The sequence below is a fragment of the Haliaeetus albicilla genome, chromosome 12 (assembly GCF_947461875.1).
Source record: "Haliaeetus albicilla chromosome 12, bHalAlb1.1, whole genome shotgun sequence".
Taxonomy (NCBI): Eukaryota; Metazoa; Chordata; class Aves; order Accipitriformes; family Accipitridae; genus Haliaeetus; species Haliaeetus albicilla.
The window spans coordinates 38,940,592-38,965,475 of record NC_091494.1 but is presented as its reverse complement, the minus strand read 5'-3'; the positions used below and the strand labels follow the sequence as shown (position 1 = coordinate 38,965,475).

At 45.8% G+C, this 24,884-nt stretch overlaps 1 protein-coding gene across 4 annotated transcripts in view; it reads right to left on the bottom strand.

Moving 5' to 3' along the window:
* RHBDL3 (rhomboid like 3) overlaps nucleotides 1-24,884 on the bottom strand; it is a 71,555-nt gene that overhangs the window by 32,522 nt on the left and 14,149 nt on the right. For 2 of the 4 annotated variants that reach the window (XR_011327256.1, XM_069799267.1), the window contains exon 3: nucleotides 14,263-14,346. The exons of the other annotated variants lie outside the window; for them this stretch is intronic. Coding sequence is in view for 1 of the 2 variants with exons in the window: in XM_069799267.1 (XP_069655368.1) it covers nucleotides 14,263-14,346 (84 nt within the window). In the remaining variant the exon portion in view is untranslated. The remainder of the gene's footprint in view (nucleotides 1-14,262; nucleotides 14,347-24,884) is intronic. 4 annotated transcript variants of the gene reach the window in all.

Genomic DNA, 24,884 nt, shown 5'->3' with positions numbered 1-24,884 from the left:
CTGTCAGACAAAACGTACTGAAAACAATTTTACTCCTGTATTTCCCAACACAGTTGCACCACGGGAATATGCCATCCCTCCTCAAGCCCTTTCTGTGCTCAGTATTTCTGACAGTCACTTTTCCAGATCACCTCTACAGATGCCTTCAAAATGGTAAATGATTTCACTGCTGAAGAGCTCTCTGTTTTAAGATGGATTGGGAAGAAAGTCTTTGGACAGGGAGCAAAGCAGATGAACGTTATGTCAAACTAAAAGTGACAAGGCAGCCACGTGCTGTTTTCAGAACATAAACTAGACTCATTAGAAGGAAAGTCCCAGGTGAGACTTGCAGTGAATCCCACTCTGACCAAAAACATCACTGTTTTCCCTCAGACTAAGTGGTTAACCTCCTAAAAATGCCACTGACCAAAAAAGAGACAGCTTTGCAAGACTGTTCAAACTTACGACTGCTTCCAGCGACTAGCCCACGCTGAGCTCCCCAGGGCACTCTGCAAGGGGCTGCCAGCTCGCAGGCAGGCACACCCCCAGCCCCGACAAAGCCAGTGCTGGCACCACGCCGAGCATGTTTCTTTTGTGCTTAGAAAACTAGTGGATGCAAGCTGCCAGACCAGCCCGCGCTAGCTGTGGTGCAGTCTGATCTCTGCCAGCTCTCTGTTGCTGGGAGATTTGCCTTTGATTTCCCAAACTTGGCTGCGAGGACCCTGGTGCTCACTGGCCTCCTTTTGTAGATAATGATATCAAGCTTGTTGGCTGGATTGAATGGCTGTCAGGGGGCAGGGTGGTCAGGAGGGAGTCTTTTCATGGAAACATTTGGGACATAAAAGGCCTTGGCAGAGCCAAAAAGGTCCTGACAATCCTTGCTCTTTCCTAACGGAGAACAAAAGCTGAACAGGCGCCGGGCCTTCAATCAGACGCGGCGGAGTAAAGGCTGCCTTGGCAAGGGAGGAGGTAAGAAGGGGAATGGGGCACATGATGCAGCCTGCCAGCGGCAGGGCTGGCACTGCTCTGCAGCGAGCAGAGCAGCTATAAAATAGACCAGCCTCAGGCACGGGCAGCTTGTTTAGAGGACGCAGTGCCCACGTGCGAGGATCTGGCTCCATCTCCATCCGGCAGGAGCACCTTTGTCCTGCTGCTCCTGGGGACTTCTGCTATCACTGGCTGCTTTGTGAGGAGAAACTGTCTAATCTGAGGAGGGGAGATCACAGCCCGTTGTTGGAGCAGAGCTGGTCTGCGATTTCGTCAAAGCAGCAGCCCCCTCTGTGAAGAAGCTGCTGAGGCAAGTGAATTACACAAAACAAGACAAACCAAGTGACCTGTGGACAGTCAGAGCTGGGCACTCTCCCCCGCCCTCTGCCAAGGGTTGTTCTGTCCTTGCAAGGTGGCCTGGATGTACCTTCCTGACAGCTGGCTCTCAGAGCCAAAGGTGGATTTCATCAGCTGTTTACTGTTAAACAAGGGCTTAATATTAATCCCTGGAGAAGTTTAGCTCCCCTACTCCAGCCCACTCTGATGCTTTGAGTTAACAGATCAAATTCTATAACCAACCACAAAATCAGGGCTTCTGCACTCTGGCTCAGCTCTGATGCTTTTTGGCTCTTGCTGGGACTCCCAAGCCAGCCTAATTTTCCAATGCCCAATCCCAGAGGCACAGATACGCAGGAAATAAAGTATTATTAGCATAATACCTGAGATGACCTTTCTCAAGGGGAATTTGCAGAAGCTGGGGGATGAGTCATTCAGTGAATGGATCTAACACCTGCAATCCCATAGCTACTGCTGTGTTCATCCTTGTTTCCTGAAAACATTTGACCTAACCAACATCTTATTTAACTGCACCACTTTAACTGTATCTTGACATTTGAGATGTCAGAACCTAGCTTGTCTAGGACAAAACCATTTGTTCCCTGAAAGCTTAAATGCCTCCCTGCTTTGAGGGCCAGGGTCAGTGACTGAAGTGTGGGACTCTCCCCATGCTGTGTGCTCATTGTTTGACTTTGTAGAAAAGACCAATGGCCACAGCCATGGGGAACATGGCTATTCCTTCAAAGGGCAGAAGAGATACAGAGCTGAAGCATACAGGCTCCCGAAGCACAAAAGAGCTGCTCAGATCACAAACAACTTTTCCCAGACTTTTTTCTGCTTTAATGCATTCCAAAAAGAAACATTTTGTAACCAAGAACAAAAACTACAAAACCGCTTCAAAGCTTCAAACCAGCCCACAAGGACACACTAATGACTCCAGACTTACTAGCACTAGAGCAGATACGATCCTGTCACTCAAGATGGTACTGTCCATAGCTGTTACTGGCTGCTGGCTTCCCGAACGGACAGGCAGCTGAAGCCTGTCTGGTGGCTACAAATGAGCCTCTGCTCCAAAGATGCTTCTTTCTCACACCAATAGGTACCGGCATTCCTCCTTCAGCTCACTGTCTTGCTGCTTGTCCCACCAAAATCAAAGCAGTGGCAGAAGGTAGCTAGTATTTTCAGTACTGTAAATGTGCTAGGGAAGCTCTTCTCTTCTTTCACATTACTACGTATAATTTTCTTTTTGGCACTAAGTTAATGATACTAACTAGAAATAGGTTTGAATTAAAACAGCGGATCTGAACAGCATGAAAGAGTAAGAGGTGAACAATGAACAACTGGCATCTGAACTAAAAAACCCTGCCTCAGAGCAGGACTAGACCACTGCTTCCACAACCTGGAGCAGAATGTTTTTCTGTAAACCCCAGCTGTAAGGGAGTTCTCTTATTTATGTTTAAACATTTTTTTTCAGCATATAAAAATCTGTCACTACAGCACTCAGAATCCACCTCAACACTTCAAACTGCCTCAAACCTTGTTTCTGATATCACAGCTAACCACAAAAATCAAGGGGTTGAGCTGGTCCTGCAGAACATGTGTCCCTACACACGGCAAAAACAACATGTGACGGCACAGTCAAAACACTTGGGTCCATCAATTATAAAAGAGGCAACTGACCTTTGCTACACGCTTCATGTATTTATCCATGATGATCTTGTTAAGGGCTAGTTGTCCCACAAGCCCAGCCAAGCACCTTTGTCTCACCGAGAGGACAGACGATGACTGGCAGCCAGCAGCATGGCTGCGCTGAGCCCCAGGTTCAGCCCCACAGGGACACAGCTCCCCAGGCAAAGCCTCCCAGCAGCTAAGTCAGCACAGTGGCTTCCTTCAGCGTAGTTCCTTCTGCCTCTGCCCATCTACTTGGGCAAACAAGTGCAACACAACGGGTGCAGGGATGAGGAAGGCCATTTGCCCCCCCTCACCCCCCCAAACAATAGGACACTAACGGCAATTTCATGCAAGGTTTCCTCCGCATTTCAATGACAATCACCCTTAACTCCCTTGATCCTCAACCAGGCTCTTAAGCAAAAATGTAAATATGTTAATGACCATAGCAGCCATCTGACTCAGGATCTTAATTCCCTGGCCCAAAACAAGCTATTTTTTGCTATTTCTTCCTTATTTTAGAGCAGACACGCCATAAACTGAAGGCCCCACAGCAAAACTACAAGACAAATGTAAGGGGAGGGGGCCCTGCAAACTCTGATGGAAATAGGAAATACGGTTGAGAAAAGAAAATGAAATCTCAAATTGTTCCTCCTCTTTAATTAAAGACACATCAGCCACGGCTCAGTGAGCAAGTAGGGTGGAGGCTGGTGCTGCAGACAGACAATGGGCATCTTGGGAAAACGCAGACATTTCACATAGCGCAGCCAGCTGCTCCCCTCCCTCATGGCAAACAGCCCTCTGGGGCATCAGAGCAGCTGGAGAGTCAACAGCTGAACTGGGCACAACATGAGGATCCTTGGCTGGCTTTAGGATTGTAGATCTGTTGCAGGAACCGAGAATTTGCTATGACCCGTGGTTTCCTCATCAAGGGGCTTTGTCTTGGCATCACCCAAGCCATAAGTTGTCTTTGCAATGGGCAAGACTCCAAGCAACTTCATCTAATTAGGAAGTTGGCTTTGAGTAGGATCAGTCCCTTCAAATCTGAATCATTCTATGGTCCAGCGGTATCTTCATCTCTGGGAGACACTGGCCTGGCAGTCAGGCCTCCTGGCACTGACCCCACTTCTTCTCCAGACTAGGAGACAGATTCTGGAAATAAATCGCCCTCAGCTTTAGCTTCCCCTCCTGTTACATGGAAATGACAACTCCTGTGTTATTTCCTACCAGAAAGGAGCTACCAATAGTAGGCCTGCTTCTTGTTCACATTAGGCCCTTTCCCACTGGAAAGAGGGAGTCGATCACATGCAAAATCTGTTCATCTCCAAGGGTTTCAGAAACCACTCTAAATTTGCTGGATTTGAACTCAGACCATTAGATGGCATAGTCTCTGCAATCTAGGGATGCTAACAATCTCTGGAAACAACCAGACCATCTCCAGCCTCAAGGGCCATGCTGTAGTTAAATCAAGCATCTCCAAGTCAATACATGAAATTGACAGACTCCAAGTTGAAGCTGTGAAAAGACATTTAAAGACAGGCATTGAAACTCTCCTCAAGATAGTCACACATTTTACCAGAACCCACTCTCTACCTTTGCATAACCTTTAGGGTCATGCTGTAAGTTGGTGAGAGGGATTTTTTTGTCTGTTTAAAAAAAGCCCAGGAAAAACCCCAACAATGTGGCAACAGTATACGTAGCATTTGCTCCTTTGATGAAGATTAAAGGAATGACAAGGCAGAAGATGAAAGTCTGCCTTATAATCCAAATGAGAGGGCAAAAAGCAGAGGCTGTTTTAACAGGAGTTTCATCACTGCCTGGTGGTGATGATCTTCCCAGCAGGTTAATGATCCTGCTCTCTCTTCCAATAGCAGGAGGTGCACATGAGGGGAGAAACTCTGATCCAGAAGAGAGGAAGACCAGTCAAAGGTAAGTGTACATTCCTCCACCTTGAAATCCAGCCTCTCACCATTAAAACTCACATAATCTCAGTTGCCTGAACACATGTGGTAAAACATTAGTGCTGGCTCCAGTGACGCACACTCTCTTCCCCTGTAAATAATGAATTTACCCACTACTGCCCAGACAATATAAAGTGATTAAGGGCTGTCCAGCAGTACTTTTAGTGCACGTTTGATTGCTTTGACCCGAGGTGAACCCGAGGGCTGGAAACATCACCCAGCTCTCAAAAGCCAGACTGCATTTAAGCACGGAGGATATACCCTCACTAATTCACCAAGCAGGGTCCCCAGACAGACCCGCTCCCCGGAAAGCTGCAGTGAGAGAGCACAGAGCTTCCCAGCTCAGCATTCACCTAGGCAGGGAGGCATTTGCAGAGCAGATGGTCCATCACCTGGATTTGGGTAAGTATCTCTCTGCATGCAGCACATGGCAAACTGGAGATGGAGGGAGCTGGTATAAGATTCCCTTTTCCTTGAAGGGCAGAGTAGCCTGAAGGACCAGGTTCATTAGCTGGCTGGCCAACCTGTAGAGGACTTTCTGCTCTAATTTATTTTTCCTACTATCTTAGGCGCAAAGACAAGAAAAGGACCTACATTACTACCATCTGTTGTTACCTTCTGCAAAAGCACTTCATCTAAACAGATACTGGAAGTACAGATTGAACATGAACGGGAGAATAAAAGGATTCAGGAGTGCACCACTGCTCAGTTAGGCAGATAGGAAAGAGGGCTTTGGGACCAGGTTTGATTCTTGGTATTGCCAAGATTTCTGGAGTGAGCCCAGGTGCCTCTTGTAGTGCCTTGACTTCCCCATCTATATGGCACAAGCAACACACCTGTGCCTGCGTGATCTAGCACAGTGAGGGCTGTGGATCACTTACAGAGCATGACTGGATGATGGCTGCAATGGCAAAGAGCAATTAGCAAGCCACAAGGCCAAGGAGCACAGGGAGAATATGAAGAGACCTGGCCTTCTGCCGAAGTTTCAGGTATAGAAACATACCAAACTTTCCAAAGCCAATGACAGCTGGACACCACATTGAACTCTTTGACTCCACAGATGTTCAGACCCCTGGTCCAAGCAAATCCTGCATTCGGAGACCCCTGGAATTTCTGACCCACAGCTTGCTGGGGAATTCTATCATGCTCAGCCAGGTACCCAAATCCATGTTTCTGTTTCCATATACATTTTTTATGCAACTCCCTCCCCTGTCCTTCCTCTGCCTGTGGGTTTCTTGCTGCAAGTCCTTGCTAAGACACTAAGAGAGGATAGAGCTGAGAAGCACTCACAGAACCTGTTGAGCTAGCTTTCAGCCCTCTGCTGTCTCAACGACCCACCACTCTGAGCCATCCCACTGCCTCTCTCCAGATCAGCCTTCTGGCAGAACACTCACAGCAATCAGCCTCCAGTCTCAGCTGGGGAATTACACACAGTGTTCAAGCCACCCAGAACTAAATTATTCAAAATATGCCACTGTGCTGGCTTTGAAACCAAAGCCGCTCCCCAGAAAGAAGCCAGGGTAAATAGAAGCTCTATTATCAGCAGCACTGACAAGGAAGGAGATGAAGCACTGAAAGTGAGGGAGATAATTACATGATTAACGAGACAGCATGGATGGCAGGAGATGCCCTCCATTATGCCACAAGGCTTAATGCAAAGAGACATGTTTATAGACTGAGCCTTCTCCAGCTCTGCTTCTTCCTGTTTTATTATTTATGTAAGTGCATTAAGACTAATGGAAAGAAGCTGAGGCACTCTAAAAAGTAGTGGAGGTTTTTTTTGGTAGAAATAAAATTTTTAATCTTGATCCAGCACTGGGCACCTTGCATATTTTGCTGGACAGATGTCCTCAGCTGCAGCAACAGGCTGGGCAGGTTACAGCCCAGACTGGCAAGTCATGTATCTTGCATCACCAGCCCAGTTCTGGTGCTGACTATCCGCACATTTCTGAGATTGTGGACAAGATGAAGCCTACAAGAGATCACCTAGTGACTACCATGACCAAACCCACCCTAACAGTTAAAACCTTTTCTTAAATCCTTAGTAAGGAGGTTTAACACTCTTTCTAGATCTGCTTGTCAGCACTGGCCCAGACATTATTATATGTACAAATGCCCAATCTCTTGCTCTCCCTTTTGAATTCCTCTAGTTTTTAGGGCTCCACAATCTCCTGAGGCAATGAGTTCCACAGTCTAATTAAAATTAAACCTACTTTTCATCTGGATGGTATAAGGCATTAAATATCAAAAGCTGAAAAGAGCAATATCTATACTACCATGACACATGATATTCTCATTTACCACCACATAATTATGGTTTATCTCTTTTTAGTCATGTCTTATTGGAGGATCTCAAAATCTTGTATCACTATTAATCACATCTCTCAGGGCTTCTACGTCATGAAGGGACATAATGCATAAGCCATTTCATTCCGAGCTGAAATGCAATACACTCTGGGTGGGATGCTGCATTTATTTGGACTACATAACTCAACAGAAGGCATAGCATGCACAGTCAACATCACAGCTGGGAGACAGACAGGCTCTAATCACTATTGCTATGAGGAAAATAAAAAAACCCAACAAAAACCAAAAACCAAAACACAACAGTCAGAATAGCTGTTCAGCTGGGGCTGTATTTCAGGCCAAGTTCCTGCAGTCAGATCCCTGCTTAACCCTGGTTAAGTAAACGTATGCAAGCATTGCTGTAAAATTCACTGCTATCAATAATGCCACCTGTCACAGCAGGGTCTCTGCTGGTACAGGTGAGGCAGATGAGTCTCCTCATTCAAAACAGGGTTTTGGTCTGATATTATCCAGAAAAAGTAGCATAGGTGGTACCAGCGCAAAAGAATCTGCAGTAGTTGAAATGTCTATGTTCTGTATATGGACAAAAGCCCAATGAATTATTTCTATTATACGATGATGACACACTTTCTGTCCCAGCAGTAACTCTGGAGAACATTACACAGCAGCTGCCAAAGTTAGATAGTTTTGAATCAGCAGGTCAATGTAACTTTCATCCAAAAGATTTTTAAAAGCCAATAGTAATACTGATTTTCTGCAAGTCTGGGAATACTGGAGGAACATCAAGATCTGCTTTTTACCTTTCTTCCAGCTTTGCATTAGCAACCTTCCAACCACGGCTCCCAAACTCCTGTCCAAACATGGCAACAGGCACACACACCACTCCCAAAACTGCAGGGCTGTGACAAGAATTTAATGGGACAAAGCAGGTCTGTTGGCCTAATAGCAACCCACAGCAAATGAACAGATGACTGATATTGAGTAATGCGTAATGGAAGGAGAACTGGTCTAATATCAGTCAGAATAGGCTACAGAAAACAGATTATATTCAGCTGATATTATCTGGATGGGAATACAAACTTGGTGCAGATCATAGGACAGGATCGCTGGTATAACTGATTTCTGCAGGGCATGTGACATCACCAGAAAACCCTGTGTTTGAGGACTTACTGTGACACAAACTCAGGCTGTCACACATTCAACATGCTAAAGTCTGCCTATTTGACAGGTCTCAAAAATAAAACTAAGCTAGAGAGCTACCATCACATGGAGATGCCACTAATGGGGACCCATGAGAATTTGTTCTTGCCCCTACAGATTTATCATTAGTGACTTTCTCCAAAGTTTAAGATAAGTCTGCATCATGCTCACAGATGAGCTAAAGCAGCAAGTTACTGAGCATGAGCTGGGTCTTTTGGTAAAGCTGGGTGCTTGCAAACAATACATATTACAGTAAAAACAAATGGAAAGCCATATGGCCAGGAGCCAAGAACGTCAGCCAGCTTACAGGATGGGGAATGCCATCTTCAGAAGCAGCTACTCTGGGGAAAAAAAAAGCCTTGTTTGTTACACTGAGAGCTCTCACTGCCTTCAAAAAACTAAACATGACCTGCAGGTTTGTAAACGAGGTGACATTACCTCTGCGTTTGGCACTTTGTTACTGGTATAGTCTGACTGGCTCCACTGACAGGCTCAATTCATTAGCTTATGAAAGGGAAGGTTAAGCAATGACTTGATCACTGTCCAGAAGAACCACAAAGGGAACAAAAATTTGGCAGTAGAAGATTCTCCACTGTGACAAAGGTATAATCACCTCTAGGGCCTAGAGGTCAAAGCTGGGCAGCTTTAGATTAGAATAAGTTGATTATTTTTACTAATAACAAGTGAAATGTCTCACTAACTTCACCAGAAGTTTTACAATTGAATTGCAAGTTTTCCTAGGAGATGAGATATGGCCGAGGTCAAGCAGAAGACCACTCAGAAAATCTTCTGGCCTTCATTATGAGAGACTAGATGATCCCAACAGTTCCCTTCTGACCTGACTGCAAGCTATTAGGGCTCAGAAAAACTTAAGCCAAACAGATGCATTTAAAGCCCCAACTAAAAACTGCCGTAACATACATATAACCAGAATGACCCACCTATACTGGAATTCAAACCACGCTTCTGGTTAGAACAACAACCACAGAGCAAAACTCCTACTAAACAGACTGGGAAACATATTTAACTCATACTGATTTTACAGCTGGCTTTGTTCAGTCATGGGGACTAGAAGCTACCAAAGAAACTCCTCTGCTTTCCAAGCTAAACTGGAGCAGAAGATAATGTCAGCCTTGTGAAGAAGCAGAGGTTACCGCATGATTCCCTGCAATGCCTTGTAGGTACTTGGCGTTACACTGCAACAACATAACTATCTCAAAAGTACTCCAAGCAGGCTGGTTCCAAATGGAGCCCGGAGCTGGAAGTATTATTACTCTAGCCTCTACCATTTAAACACTTGAGAACAAGTAATCCTGGCTTGCATCTTTCCAGGGTGATCACAGTGGTTACAACTGCAGTAAGGAGCCAGACTGCTGGAAGCTGTGGTGGTTCACATTGTTTCTTAGGCAATATATCCAAATCAGTCCTGGATGACACCCAGACTGCAGGTTCCCTCCATGAAGGACTGCAAGGGTAAGGTCTGCAGTGTTTGCACTTTCCCAGTGTCTGCTATGCCAAATATACTTTGGTTTAAGGGTAGAACAGTTTTGTCCAAGTGCCAAAGCTGCACAACCACAAGTGAGAGAAATTAAGCTGCATTTTTGTCTTCTTATACGCCTTATATCTTATTACCGGATACAAGGGACAAATACAATGCAAAGCACAGTGTTTCTAGAGTTCTCTTTGCCACAGTTTTCAAACAGACACAAAACATGTCTGAAGTTTTAAAGCAAATCATGACTTAAAGACTCCACAACAGGAATGCAACTAACTTCATAGGAAGAAGTGCTGTCCATGCAGGTTCCCTGCCCAAGCCTTATAGCTGGAGCAGAGCAGTTCTCCCTGCAGGTGACAAAATGCAGGGCTGGCCTCGGGCTAGCTGTGCCCTGCAAGGTGTAACATCTCTGTGGGGTCCAAACATGGTGAATAGGGAACCCCTTTTACACGTTCACCAGCCTGACAACAAACTATACCACAGCATGGTTTGAAATCCCTCTTTTAGACAGTTATCAGGGGAAAAGCTCTTTCTCACGGCATTGGCAAGTCCTCACAGAGCCTGGCCCTGCTTGAGCCATATCAGGGGCTCCTTATTGCCTCGGGAGACAGCAGCAGATACTCCCTTCACAGCCTCCCACACAACAGAGCGCTCGCCCTGTCAGTCAAACCTGCACTCACTCACAGAGCCCCTCTCCTTGCCTGCCTCTACCTCTTTTCTGCCTTCTTTACTGAACTAATCAGATTTCTCATGTGTACAGGGCTCACACACGCTTTAAAGAGCACCTGCTTCCTCTGACAACCCTGTGCACTCTTCCCAAGCTCTAATATTCCCCTTTTACTTGAACAGACTGGCTTGAATGCAGTTTAACCATTCAAAGCTGAAGCCCCCCATGGGCACCCACAGGCAAGCAGACCTCCCACTTAGTTCTCCTGCCACACTGCAGCAGAGACCTGCTCCTTCAGTGGGATGGGGTGATGTCTGCACACTGCCAGTATCGGTGCGAGCTGTAGGGGACCATGTGCACAGCAGGCTGGGGGATCTTTGGCAGAGGCCTGTGGTCCATATTTACAGTGTCTGCATCACAAGCACAGTTTTGTGGCTGCACTGAGACTTAGAAACAACAAGCCCTGGCTACTGCAATTCACAAGCTATTTCCAGAGTAACACTTAAAACACACATTCAAGTGCAGAGATGGCTTTCCAAAACTGATACAACCCCAATGTAGATGATTAGAAGAAGGAAGCAGAGAAGGCACAGGCAACAACCATAATTAGAGAGCCAGCATAATTAAGAGAATGCATGTTATGCTCCTCAGGAATGAGGAAATCAAAACCACCTCCCAAGGAGTTACCTGAGAGTTGCAACCACTACAAACAAAGGGGAAACAAGCCAGGAGGGAGAGACAGAAAGACCAGACTGAAAAGGAAGGTTAGGAAATGGCAATACTCCTCCTACTCATGCATCATGCTGCATCTCTGGGAAGCAGGAAGAGAGTGGGGGGAAAAAAAATAATCTTCTCACCTGCAGGGTAACTAGAGAGACAAATCCACCCAAAACAATCCCACCAGGCTTCTATTGGGGATTAATTAGCCCATCAAGTGGGGCCAACTTCTAGCAGAGCATCCTCACAGACCATGCTGCAGACTGCTGTGCTTTGGATGGTCATGGAGAAGGGAGTGCAAAGACACAAAAGAAGGACTGCGGAAGGGGCAGGAGGAGAGGGCAGCCCAGACTGGCCGAGAGGAAGCCCAGATGAATGGAGAAAGGCAAGTAGGGAGGTGAATGAGCAAGAGATGATGAATGGTAGGGAGGGCATGGAAGTTTTACACAGGGCAGAGAGCAAAGACAGACCTGAATGGGGAAGACTGAAAGGTGCCGCTTGAATGGAAAGGGAAAGAGGGGAGGAGAAATGAGGCAGAGAGCAAGCTGAGCAGCACAAAGTGAAATAGTGCAGGCAGAATAGCTTCCCACATGGACTTGACAAGGCCTTAGAGAGAGACGCAAGTAACACAGCATGAACTTTAATCCTGGACCAGAAAAGCTGCCTGGAGCAGACAGTGTTACCGTCATCTGTCCCTGTATAATCCCTCCACCATCACGCACCTTCTTTGCTCCCAGTCAACAAATTCTCATGAACCCAGAGCAACTCGAACAGCAGCTACCAAAGGCAGACGGCCCCCATCAAAGAGAATTGTAGCAAAACTGAGCCAGTGACATGGAAACAGCTGATAGGATAAAGCACCAAGATAACTAACAAGCAGCAGCCCAAGAGATGCAAGTGTAACACTACCCTAAAAGTGGGACAAGATGCAGTTCATATGTATGACATTGAAACATTGTTTATCATCAGTGTTATTTGCAGGGTTTTCTTCCACTTTTAAAGTCAGAATAATTTTTTTTCAAAACAAAACTTTTCCAAGCAAAAACTTGGAGATTTCAGTCATGCCAAGACTTTCCTGTGAATTTGCCTTAGCTTTGAACATTGATAGTTTAGAAGAAGTTCCCTCAGATTCTACGAGGCCAAAACACTGGACGTTACCATTTTCAAAATGTTTCATTAGAAAATTACCATTTATGTTTATGTTCAGAGTGCCCAGATGGTTTGGCTCAAGTCAAACTAAATATTTTGCTCAAAGAGGAACAAAAAGCATTTTTCCCAATCTTTTGGGGAATTGCAAACAAAACTCTACATACCACTATTCACTCACCTCTGCGCTTTTCACAGCTGGGGAAAATAAAGCATTTAGAAAGGCCACATCTTATTACTTGAACCTCAGCGGCAGAGCTGAAAACTGGATACACTCCCACCCCTTTTGGTTGTGCAGATTTAGATAGGCCAAGGTATCTGTTATCCTCCTAGGTCTATCAGTCACCCCCTACATGATCCTGTGACGAATCTAATTTTCCCAACTGCAAAGCAAAAGATACAGTGACTCAGTCTAAAAGGGATAGCATAAGGCCTTAAATCATATCCCTTTACTTCATGCTCAAAAAATCTTTTATATTTATTAGGAACAACCATTTAAAAGCTAATTCAGTGTCTGGAGCTCATGTTTTGCTTGTTCATAAATAGACTCCACTGTCACACAAGCCGAAATGAGAGGTCATAGAAACCCAGTAGAAGGTAGGACACAGCCCTCAAAAACAAACACAATGGAAAGGAAAACAAATTTAAATCTAAGACTTGACCCTACTTTGCCTTTTCAACACATAGGGGCAGTCAAACATACAAACTGGCTTTTAAAATGTTGCTAGAGGAACCACGAGGGGTCCATTTGTGCCTCAACTTGAGACTCTGGTTCTGCCCCTTTCTTTTTTGATGTTTCTTGCACCAAGTAAATATAACAGTATCAATGCAGTTAATTTCAGGCAAAAAATGTGAGCATCCTGGAGTCAGAGCACAAGCAGCAACTCATCCAAGAAAAGACATGAGGATTCCTCCCCCCCCCCCCGCCCCACCCCGCTAAAGAAATAGCAAAGGAGTTCCTGAGAAAATCAATGCTGGATCATCAATCCCTCTCAGAGAGGTCCAAAAATATAGGACAGAAGCTTGGGATCTGGCCATTAGCAATCAGGTCTCTATCACAGAGTGCATTTTGAAATGACAATTTGTGCTCTCTATGATTCACAGTGGTACCACTGCCGTTGGCTCAGTAGACAGAGTTCCACTTTACGAACTGGGAACAAAAGGCAGAAAGGCGAAGTAATTCACCCAAGAATGCAAGAGGCTTTAAAATACTACTATGGTTGAGATGAGCTGCCTGCGCTCCAGCCACCTCCATGAAGCACTCCTACGTTGCCACCTAATAACTGACTAGTAAAAATTGGAAATTGCCAAATACTAGAGGGGAGATTTTTAAGGAAGGGTTAAGAGTAAAGGTCAAAGCACTCCCAGGAAGTACACTAAGCTTGGTGATATCCACAAGCAAAAAGGAAAGATGTTAAAATGCGAGAGTCTCTCCTGGAAGCAGCAGGCAGATGAAGGGGTAGATGTGCGTTTGCGCAGGCATTTGCACACACACAGCAGTGGCAGAGGGACTGTAAGGGTCTCCAGAAAGGCTGCTCTGCCAAAGCTGACAAGCTTGAACATTGTAACTTGACAGGCCAGTTGAGCCTATGAAGAACCTTTACTGGAAATAGACGAGTGACTTGCTTTTCCATCTGCCAGCCTGGGCACGGGCAGCTCATGTTACATATGGCACTGGGGGAAGGGAAAGAGAATATGAATAATTCTCAATTCAGTGAAAGGAGCGTGAGCTGTGCAGCTGCTGCAGTGTGAGCAAGCCCTAACAGCACTAGCTATTGCTTTGGGTCAAGAGATCATACCATTCCAGCCTGCTTCCTCACTTGGGCTTCATCCCAGCTGCTTTCCTCTCCCTTTAGTGCCTGCCTGCAGGAACAGCTAGCTCTCTGGAAGAAATCCAAATAGAAGGAAGAGAGGTTACATGTGCCCGAGGGAAGTGACAACACAAGGCAGGTCACTGCTTAGTCTAAAAGCATTCAAGCAGGGTCAACACCTACTAAAAATAAATACATAAATACACACACACAGACTATACAGGAGAAGGATTTACTCAGATGGGACAGCCAGGAGCTCAGGCATGCTTGGGGTTCCTTGAATCTGCATCTCTGGGAAACTGGCAGCTATCACAACTGAATCAGGCAGAGTTGTGCTGCCAGTGGCTGGGAGCTGACAAGTCATCCTCCTTCCAGGAAGGGCTGCCATAGCACCAGCGCTGTTAGGGACCAAAACTGTCACCCCATTCCACACCCAGCCTGGGAACTCTAGTTCTTTTCTGCTCCCCAAATCTAAGTGTCCCATATCAGATGGCCAAGGCAAAGCCACTACCACAGGCTAGTCAATCTTCTTATGCAAATGAACTCAGGGTAATTGGGACAGTTACAATGAGTCCCTGACAATGTTTGCCTTTGTGCACACCACTGGTAAATATAGACTGAGCTGCTTTCTAAGGATGGGGGGTGAGGGGAGAGTCGCACTGAGGCACAGCATCTCAGCTTCTCAGAGGGATGATAAGGAAGTAAGCACTGTTTAAACGCAAGGATGCTCTCAGAAGTGTGGATCTGATGGGCAAGGAAGGAGGCAGATGCTGCAAATAAGTCACTGGATGGAAGTCTCAAAAATATTCAGGGAAGCACAGCCACTGTGGCAGGTCCATGGAGCTGTCCCCCCCACATTACAACCTTCATTCCACAGACAGAAAACTTCCACAGTATTCATCCAGCTAAGGATCTTGGCCCACACACAGGATTCAGACAACCAAGAGGAACTCCCACCAGAGCCAAGACTGGACATAGCACAAACACCCCACCCAGAGCAATTGCTGACAGTCTCCAGGCTGCAAACACACAGTGACTGGCTCTGGCACAGTCACTCCTGCACTAACGGCTTTGCTTCTTGGTTACCTCAGCATGCTTCAGCCCCATGAATCTCATATATATGCTCTACTTTTGTTGTAGCCCTCCAGGGCCCATACAGCAGTCATGGAAGAAACCTAAACAAAAAGCAATCGCCCCCTGAAATCCTGTCATGCAAACAAGACTCTTCCCACCCATTGCCACAAGGACTGAATGGAGAGGGACTGAACACCCCCCGCCCACCCCTGCCTGGTGGTCTTTTTGTCTCGTGACCTTCCCCACACAAACACAACCCCACAACAATCAGGCTGGCAACATAATGCGCCAGCGCCGGCTTTCCCAGCCCTTCAAGGCAAGCTGGGGAGGGAAGCCGGGGGGAGCTGGGGAGAGCTGAAAGGTGCTGGGGATGAAGAACAGATAGGATGGGCAAGGAAATACCAAGCAGTGTTTTAATTTCTACTTATACAGCCCCATGAGCCAGGATAAAAACTGTTTTAAAGAAACAAAAAAAAATTTACCTCAAATGGCTTAAAGGGACATGGGAATACCAGCTAGTGGGATTTTCATACCAAAAAAAAACCCAAACCAAAAAAAAACCCCAAAAAAACCAACAATGCTTCTAAACTCTGTGAAGATCTTTTAATACTTACTCCAAGAAGCCCACAAAATTGAGCCCTTTGGTGTGAATTCTTGGTTTTACTTGGCTATCTTTAAGATTTAAAGTCTGAGATGGATTAGATATAAAGGTTTTCCTTTAGACTGGGAGAAGACTTTTTTGCAACAGCTGTAGTTGTAGACAGCATCAACACACATGGAAACCCTCCCCGGTATGACAGCTTCAAAACACAGAGTTTCTGCCAGTCTGTCCTAACTATGGAAAAAGAGAGTCATCACCTGTGCTACTGACAGCAAGGAGTAAATGTGCCTCCAGGCCCCAGATTGTCCTTCCAAGGTAACAAATACCCTTTGGTTACTGCAGGACACATATTTGGGAAAGAGCATCAAGAGTCTCCAAGGACTTGTTAGGAACAGATCAGCAGACCAACAAGGTAAGGGGAAAACCTTCTGAATCTCCTGAAATGCCGAGGGATTCTCCCCTGCTCCCCCCTGCACATACAGGAAAAAATACAGACTCCACAGGAAAACAAACCAAATAAAGCAAAAAGAAATATCATCTCTCAGGGCCTGGATTCAGTGAGCTTAGCAGGGCCTTCAGCTACACTTCAGGGCACTAGAAATACATACTAAGTACCTTTACAAGGAAAGGAAGCTGTGCTTTCGCCAAAAGCTAAGATCTGTGTCCCATGAAATCCTGGCAGCTGAGGCTGTAACAGAAAGCAAAGCTACAGGAAAGCACTTGTGTGATTTACAGACACATTAGCCACCTAGGGAGCATGATACAGTATGAAATGACATCTCAGCTCCTACTGCCAGCAACCCCCACAATGCTGTTATCGTTATCCACATACTTGATTAAAGCACTGCAATCACACAGTGGAAACCACCTGATGAGCTAGGTATGAAACCACCTCCATGGGATGATGCAGCTGATATAAAGAGGCAGAAAGTCTTGACAAAGGCTGTGTGCAGCAGCTGGGTGCAGGAGGCCTCTCCTGAACCCAGCATGCAGTGCACAGGGCCACATCTGGCCAGCTGGCCGCAGTGAGGGGGCATGGAGCTGCAACTGACTCTTGCCTATGTCCTGACATGAACTGGAGTAACTGGAAGAGCAGCAGCACTGAGCCCACACACAACTGGCAAACTTCCCACAGCAAGGATACTGTCTCCTGTCAATCCACTCCAGCCTTAATCCTCTGTGGAAAGATCCCATCAGCACCGTGCTAAGAGGCAATCTTTCAAGCCAGATGCTAACAATTAATGATAGTGAAGATGAGGAAGAAGGGACAGATGGAGAACAGATATAACCAGGCTCTGCTCAGCATACTGAGTGACTTGGAGGAGCTGGACAGGAGATACACTGAGAGATTTTCAGCCTTGCTCAGCCCTGCAGTAAAGTACTACACATAAGCATGCATGGGACAGCAAAGCTATTGCACTCCCAGGGACAGATGTAAGCCAGTGAGTCAGTCTTGCTGCTTGTTCTTCACAAAAAAGGAAGTAGCTGTGGCCCAGCTGTGAAGCTGCTTTGGGCTCTGTAGTATTTCTGTCCTGTGTAGGACAGCCACAAACCTGCTGCTGGTTTGAGGATTTGCACCCTGAATCTGGATATTTCCCCAGCATGGAGGGGAAATTAGAGTTTTGACTCAGCTCATTCCATGGACAAAGATTTCGGCAGAATCCCTCTTCAGAAATGAGATTACCCAGGCAATAGCAGGATCTTCAGCACAGTTACCATGTAAGCTAGCAAAATAACTATGTTAACTGGAAGCTGGCCATCAGCCTCTTCACCTACCAAGGGAGGGAACATGGCTAGAAAGTAAGCCAGTCCAACTCCCATGGCCATCACACTCTTCTCTTAGCATTTCTATGCTAGAAAACCTCACTGCATAGATAAATGTTTGTTGTAGCAAGTAGGGAAGTACAAACAGACTGGGTTGCTTAGCTGAGAGTAATTCCTGTCCTATTGCATAAAATAATTAATTTTACTTTACATTAGTCTTTATTATGGCAATGAAAATTATATGGCCATTTTAATTGACCAGTGTTGCTTGCTCCAGTTCTCACCTCTACAGAGTTTGGAGGTGGCTAACGTAAAAATTATTTCAGAAACTGCCAGCTGGTGCCACCAGAAGAAGCAGGTTCTGGTGAACAGCTTCTCCATTCACTCTCCTCTTCCCAGGCCTTGTGGACCTGGTCTCAGACAAGCTGGAGTGAGAATCCTTCCTACAGCAAGGAAATGGGACAGTCTAGATAACTTTGATCTGTGGTGGGGAGCTGATGGGGAAGGGGGGAAATTTCTTGAGGTCTTTTTCAGACCTACACATCTTACCATTCCTTCACCCTTGAGCCACATGAGCTGTCTGCTGTGTACAGAGCTGTGTGCTGCAGCCAGCCGAGCCCAAGCAAAGCAGGCCAGAGCTCTCTGACAAGGAGCTGGTGGTTAGAGTGACCTGGCCGAGGCATCCACAGTGCAGTGCTGCCTTCTGCAGCCCCAAAGAGTGATCAGACTCCCAAGAACCCTGGCCACTGACTATTTGAGAGACCAAGCCTCCAGAAGAAAAGCAGCTGGGTTTTGCCTGCATACTTGCCTGATGTCCTTCAAACAATCACAGCAGCTTTTTTACAAGTTGAAAGATGGGCTTATGCCAACCTGTAGCAGACTGCAAATCCCTGCAATCACAACTAGCTAGCTTCAGAGGCAAGACATCATAACCAAGCACCCCTACTTGCCTCTAGGAGATTTTTTTTCAAACACCACAGTGTGGCGAAGAAGTGCCATGAAGGTGCCACTCACACCCCCAGCTACCTCACACTGGTACTAGAATCCTGGTTCTATTCCTGCTGCTCACCCAGCAAATCCGGTTCTTTCCATCACCTTCTCAGAAACATACCAAACCATGGTCATTTCCTCAGGCTGCAAAATGGAGACACTGTTCAGACTAACCCTGGTATACATTCCTATGAGAACAGATCAGTCAGAGATGCATGCAGTACCCACAGAGCTGTACATTATTACAGTAATGATAGTCTTTCCACGGCCAAACTCTGCTGCATTGAAATCACCAGCATTTAGAGAGGCTGTGGCCAAGGAATACGCTAGCAAAGAATTTTTTCTCTGACATGAAAGATGCTGGCTGTTACCAAGGCTTGGATCCAGCACTTCACCTTAGAAAAAATTAAAATAAACCATAGAAGCCTTAGGGAAAAAGATCACTTGAGCCTGGATATTCCTTTCTCCTTGGCACAACTTTATGGTGTGTATCACAACATTCTCCCTGTATATTTGTTACTGCCCTTTCAGCCCAGGCTTGCATAAGTGATGAAGAGCTGAAGTATTTGTCTTGCAGTGATAAAGGAAAAAGCAAGAAGTGCCAATGTTTTCAGAATGCAGCCTCTCAATATCTGAGGGATCATCACAACCTCATGTGCTCGAAAAATGAAATTTATCACACGAATGCTCTACCATGGAAGGGGTGCACATTATGTGAGCTTTAATAAAACCCTCAGCAAAAGAAACTGAATATTTCTATGTCTGCATGCTTAAAGAAACACTGTAAAATTAAAATCAGGGGAAGTCCTTACCCTTCTGAAATCAGTAATGAAATTAGCATGGGGCCCAAAGGAAGCAAATGAGGCCCCTTCATAGGGGCCAGGATTTCATCTTGTGTTTAAAACCCCACAGTGGCAGATCTGTACTTATTTTAATGACCCACCAAATCCTTTTAGTCCTCTACATCCCTCCATGAAAGCCTAATAATGAAAAATTATCTACTAAAACTTGGCTTTTTCTGAAAAATACTATCTGAACAGATCTCCAAAGACAGATATTTCTGTGGACACAGTGATTTTGGACTGCAATGCTTTGTTTTCAGATATCACTGCATTTCACATTTTCACAGCTTCCTTGGAATAACATTTGATACAGAAAAAGTGTAAGTGATACTCACAGACAAAAGAATAGCCAACCCTCTGAAACCACAGGGCCTCTCCATTTGTATTGCTTTTGTAACAAATATAGCCTGAGCCACAGAATTCCAAGTAAGAGATCCTCAGGCGACTTAAAAATTCAAGCAAACCATTGCCATGCAACATTAAATGCATTCATTTTTATAAGCATCAAATTCCACCTATTAATGGATCAGTCATACTCTGCAGCTACCAATTTACATATCCAGCCTGCAAGCTGCTGAGTGGCCAGTGGACACAAAATACATGAATACATTAAATTGGAAAAAGGAAACTAACATCCATCGTAATTCAACCTAATGATTGCATTTTCTTTACAAGCAGCAGCACAGACCATGCCTGACAACAACACGCCCCGTAAAGGCACTCCAGATGCAATGAAGTATTGAACTCTCTAGTCAGAGACTGTAACTGTGATGCACACAGTGTTCACAAATGAATCGCATTCAAACCCCGTGCAAAGAGGGAATTCCTTGGAATTGCATTTTCACCAAGTCACTAAAACCCACGCTATTGTACATGGACTAAATTCAAAGGCCTGATCGTCACTATGGAAGACAGTTTATCTGAACATACATTAAAACCCTGGAACAATTTCTCAGCCCTTTTGCCAAGCCAGGCAGCATTACCAGCTTTAATGTAACAGCACTTTTGATCTTGTAACAGCTAGAGTGGTGCTGGTACATTTATTATTCCTCCTGGAACAGAGCCGTGTGCTGATATCACACCTACAATTCACTCTTTTTGTGCACAGCTATCTAGAAACAGACATAAGAGAGAGCTTCTCAGCAGCATGTACCCCTTCTATCGTCTCAGGGAAGTGAATGACCCTCCCCAGTGCCCAACCCAGGACCAATTACAGCTGTGGCAAAGAGAATGGCTTCTATTTTAAGCTTGTTGAAGAGGTAACTGGGTGCTGCTGGCAGAAGGATGGACATGAGGTAGTCTCCTGTAAACTGGTTCTCCTTTTTCTCAACTGGGCACCACGCAGGCTGACAGCAGCTTGAGGAATGAGGGGCAATCCCATGATCAAATGGATTCTGCTCCTTTTTTAGGTCCGTAGCAGCCTGTCCCCCACTGTAACAGGATATGATCACTGATCTCCTTATTCCCTGTTCCTACCTGCGAAACTAAATGAAGTGATACTGGAGAATGAGCTTTGAAGTCCTTGAAGAGGAAGGGCTATTGCAGTGCTGAATAAGGCAAATTCCCTACAGCCCACAGCCACTGCAGCGATACAAGCAAAAACCCTAAGGTACAGAAGAATCAGGCCCTGAAGGAAACTAAAAAGCTCAGAGAAAAGATGAAAGATACTGAACATGGAAAGTTAATACTGCTTTGAACATTTACTGAGCAGAAATCCTTCCCAAAAGTGACAGAACTGCAGTTAGCAATCAGGGACTCTTGGTCTGGCATCCAGGCTGTTAGGTGAGACCCACACCTCCCAAGAGGTTTGATTGCAGGGCTTACTCAGACCCATCTCACAGGCATCAGCTACAGCAATTTTTCAGAACATAATGGCAGGAGCTGTTAGTTGAGCAGTGGGGAAGAAGCAAACACTACTTGTTTATTCACAGGTCTTGCTACTCTAACTTGTTGCTTGCATCAGATGTCACAGTGATAAGTACCGGTTCAAGAAAAAAACAGGAACCATAGTGAAACCACCCCCCTGCAGCTAATCCAATTAAGACACAGGATAAAGTTGTAGAGGTTAATCAGATCTGAGCCACTGGGTCTCTCTCTGCTGCTGCTTAGTGACATATCTGGTGAGCAACACCAGTGAGACGAAGGCCAGGCAGAAACACCAATGATCTAGCTAGCCCCAGGAGACAAGTGCTGCTCCCCTGCTGCATCAGGCAGAAAAGAGAGGAGCATACTGCAGGGCAGTACTGCGGGTATTCTGCTGGACTCAGAGCTTGGCTGTCCCATTAAGCCTTATCAGGTGCCAGGATGCCATTACCCATTGCCTGTGTTAGACAGTCCTTAGAGCAAAGACCAAGGCTACGTCTGCAGGGTGCTGCCAGGTTAGTAACCAAGATGGAAATTTACTCAGCAAGGAAAAATTCTGCCCATACAATTACAGGGAGCTTATCTTACCTTGTGTTTCATTAGCTGCAATTCTGTGCTTACCAAGGCTGCAGCAGGGCAGGTGAGGGCTGTCCCAGCTCAAGGGGCCACCAGCACAGAGACCCCTCGGACTGTCACGATTAGCCCCTTCAGCATTGGGAGCCAGAAGAAAGCTGAGCCGGGGTTTGCACTGAAGCAGTTCCACCAGTGCTGGGGGGACAGGGTTCAGCACTGACTAGGGAACACTGCTCCTGTCACACCCAAGTCATCCAGCCTACCGCCTACCCTGAAGTGCTGACCTAAAGCTACCTTGCAAAACCGGGCATGCTACTTTCCCCAACTCAAGCCTTCCTGTACCGCCAGATCTGTTCTGCCTCTCTCCCTCCTCCTCCCTTTAGAGCAAAAAGAAGCCAGAGGTCTCAGCCCTTACTGCTTAGACAAGTGTCTGCACTTTGGTGGTAATGACTTGCTATCCCCATCATCACACCCCTGGGTACAGGACAGTCAGCACAGAAGGATGGACCTGCCCTGGAAGGTGACTTCCCCTTTGACCCATCAGACTGGGCTTGGGCACAGAACAGCACATACAGTGTGGAGAGTGTCGTGGTTTAACCCCAGCCAGCAACTAAGCACCACGCAGCTGCTCCCTCACTCCCCCCCCATCCAGTGGGATGGGGGAGAAAATCGGGAAAAGAAGTAAAACTCGTGGGTTGAGCTAAGAATGGTTTAATAGAACAGAAAAGAAGAAACTAATAATGATAATGATAACACTAATAAAATCACAACAGTAGTAATAAAAGGATTGAAATGTACAAATGATGCGCAGGGCAATTGCTCACCACCCGCCGACCGACACCCAGCCAGTCCCCAAGCGGTGATTCCCTGCCCCCCCCTTCCCAGTTCCTAAACTAGATGGGACGTCCCATGGTATGGAATACACTGTTGGCCAGTTTGGTTCAGGTGCCCTGGCTGGGCATGAGAAGCTGAAAAATCCTTGACTATAGTCTAAACACTACTGAGCAACAACTGAAAACATCAGTGTTATCAACATTCTTCACATACTGAACTCAAAACATAGCACTGTACCAGCTACTAGGAAGACAGTTAACTCTATCCCAGCTGAAACCAGGACAAGAGGAAGAAACTTTTTCTATACCCATTTCTTCTGGGCAGGGAGAACACTTGGACCAGAAATTAATCTTCTCTTCTGGATAATACATGTCAGCCTTTCAAGAGGACAGATGGAGCAGTGACTCCAGTGGGATGACAGAACTGTTGTGACAGCAAGAAGATGATGCAAGGTGTGTAAGCACCATTCTTCTAGTGATGCCCATCTCTTTGGTTGTCAGAAATACTGTTTCAGGGAAATAATTCCTAATCCAGTGACTATCGTTCCCCCTCCTGGAGGAGAACTGCGTCTCTTGATATCACTCTACCACATTTGACTTTCCTAGACTCCTCTGTTAAATTGTTCCTCCTTCTCAGTAAATTCTTTAATACAAGGACAGTGATTGCCACTGTTTTTCAGTTTCTCAAAGGAACTAAGATCCATAGCCCCAAAAATCAGAACTTTTGCCCTTCCTGTAGGAAGTTTTATCCTTCCTTTAAAGACAAAGAGTTTTACAGCAATCAGCCATGAAACTTGTCAGGAGAAAAACCACATTTTATAGTCTGGACTTGAAACACAGAACGTTTCAGATTAAAAATAGCTCCCTTTTTCACTGTCTGCCAGACCTGGGAAGGAGGTGAAAATCCACAGGGACTTGATTTGATGCGTGAAAAAGTAGAATTCTATAGCAGTGAGTACACACACACACATGTATTTTAGGTCAAATAATAGCTCTGCAATAATACTTAGCTTAGCAGAGAAAACCAAAGCTTGAGATAGACCCATGCTAGTTGGTACTCTGGTGCTGAGTACCATGACAATTCAAGCATATCCATCAGAAAGAGAGGGGGGGAAACTTTAAAATAAATAAATAATTTTTAAAAAAATCTCATCACATCACAGTTTTCCTACCTTTAAGATAGTGTCTCTTTCAAATTCCAAATACTGCTCCTGTATCAGGAATCATGACAAATATCTTGCCAAGGTATGAGATGCTCTATCTGCATGACCCAGGTCACGCGGACCTGGCCAGCACACAACCTTCCCCCCACAGCAGGTAGCTCCAGATCAGGCTCCCTCATTCCACAGCCACGTAGCGGGGCAGCAAAGGGACCTGGTACAATATTCAACCTTCCTCCCCTCCCTTCTCAACAGGGGCAGAGAAGAGGCCATGCACTGTCTGCTTTCTGAGGAACCATAGCTCAAGCCTGCGCAGCTCAAACATAGCAAACAACTGCACAGCTTACTCCAGAGCATCCTATGTTCTGCAAAAGGGCCAGCCCTGCTCTTTGGGGTGATGAGTTACCGATCAGAAAAGAACAGCAAAGCGGCATCATGTGGCTCTACACAAAGCTCTTGCCACCAGCTAAATTGATAGACCCTAGCAAAGGAGAACAGGAATCAGCAGGCACAGCTTTGACTCTAACAATACAGGCAGTTAAACATGCAGTATTAAGGGCTACTGAGTAATGCAGGAGTGATGGGACAGAAGCAGGGTTACCTCAGTAATCTGATTAAGCAGGAAGAACAGTCAGTCACTCCCTTCGTCCAAATCGGTGTAGGATGACAGAGGCTGGGCCATCTATAAGATGTTGGTAAGTGTTTTGTCATTGGCAAGGAACACAGTACCGGGGCACTCAGAAACATCCCTTCTCTGATGTCACCATCACAACTGGCACACACAGAGCATCCTCATCACGGGAGGCAGGTCCTGAGCAGGGCTGACTGTTTGCCTGCTAACATCAGAAAAATACCTTGGTGTTCCCTCCGGGAAAGAGCTCATTCAGCTATACCTCAGGAGGAACGCTGA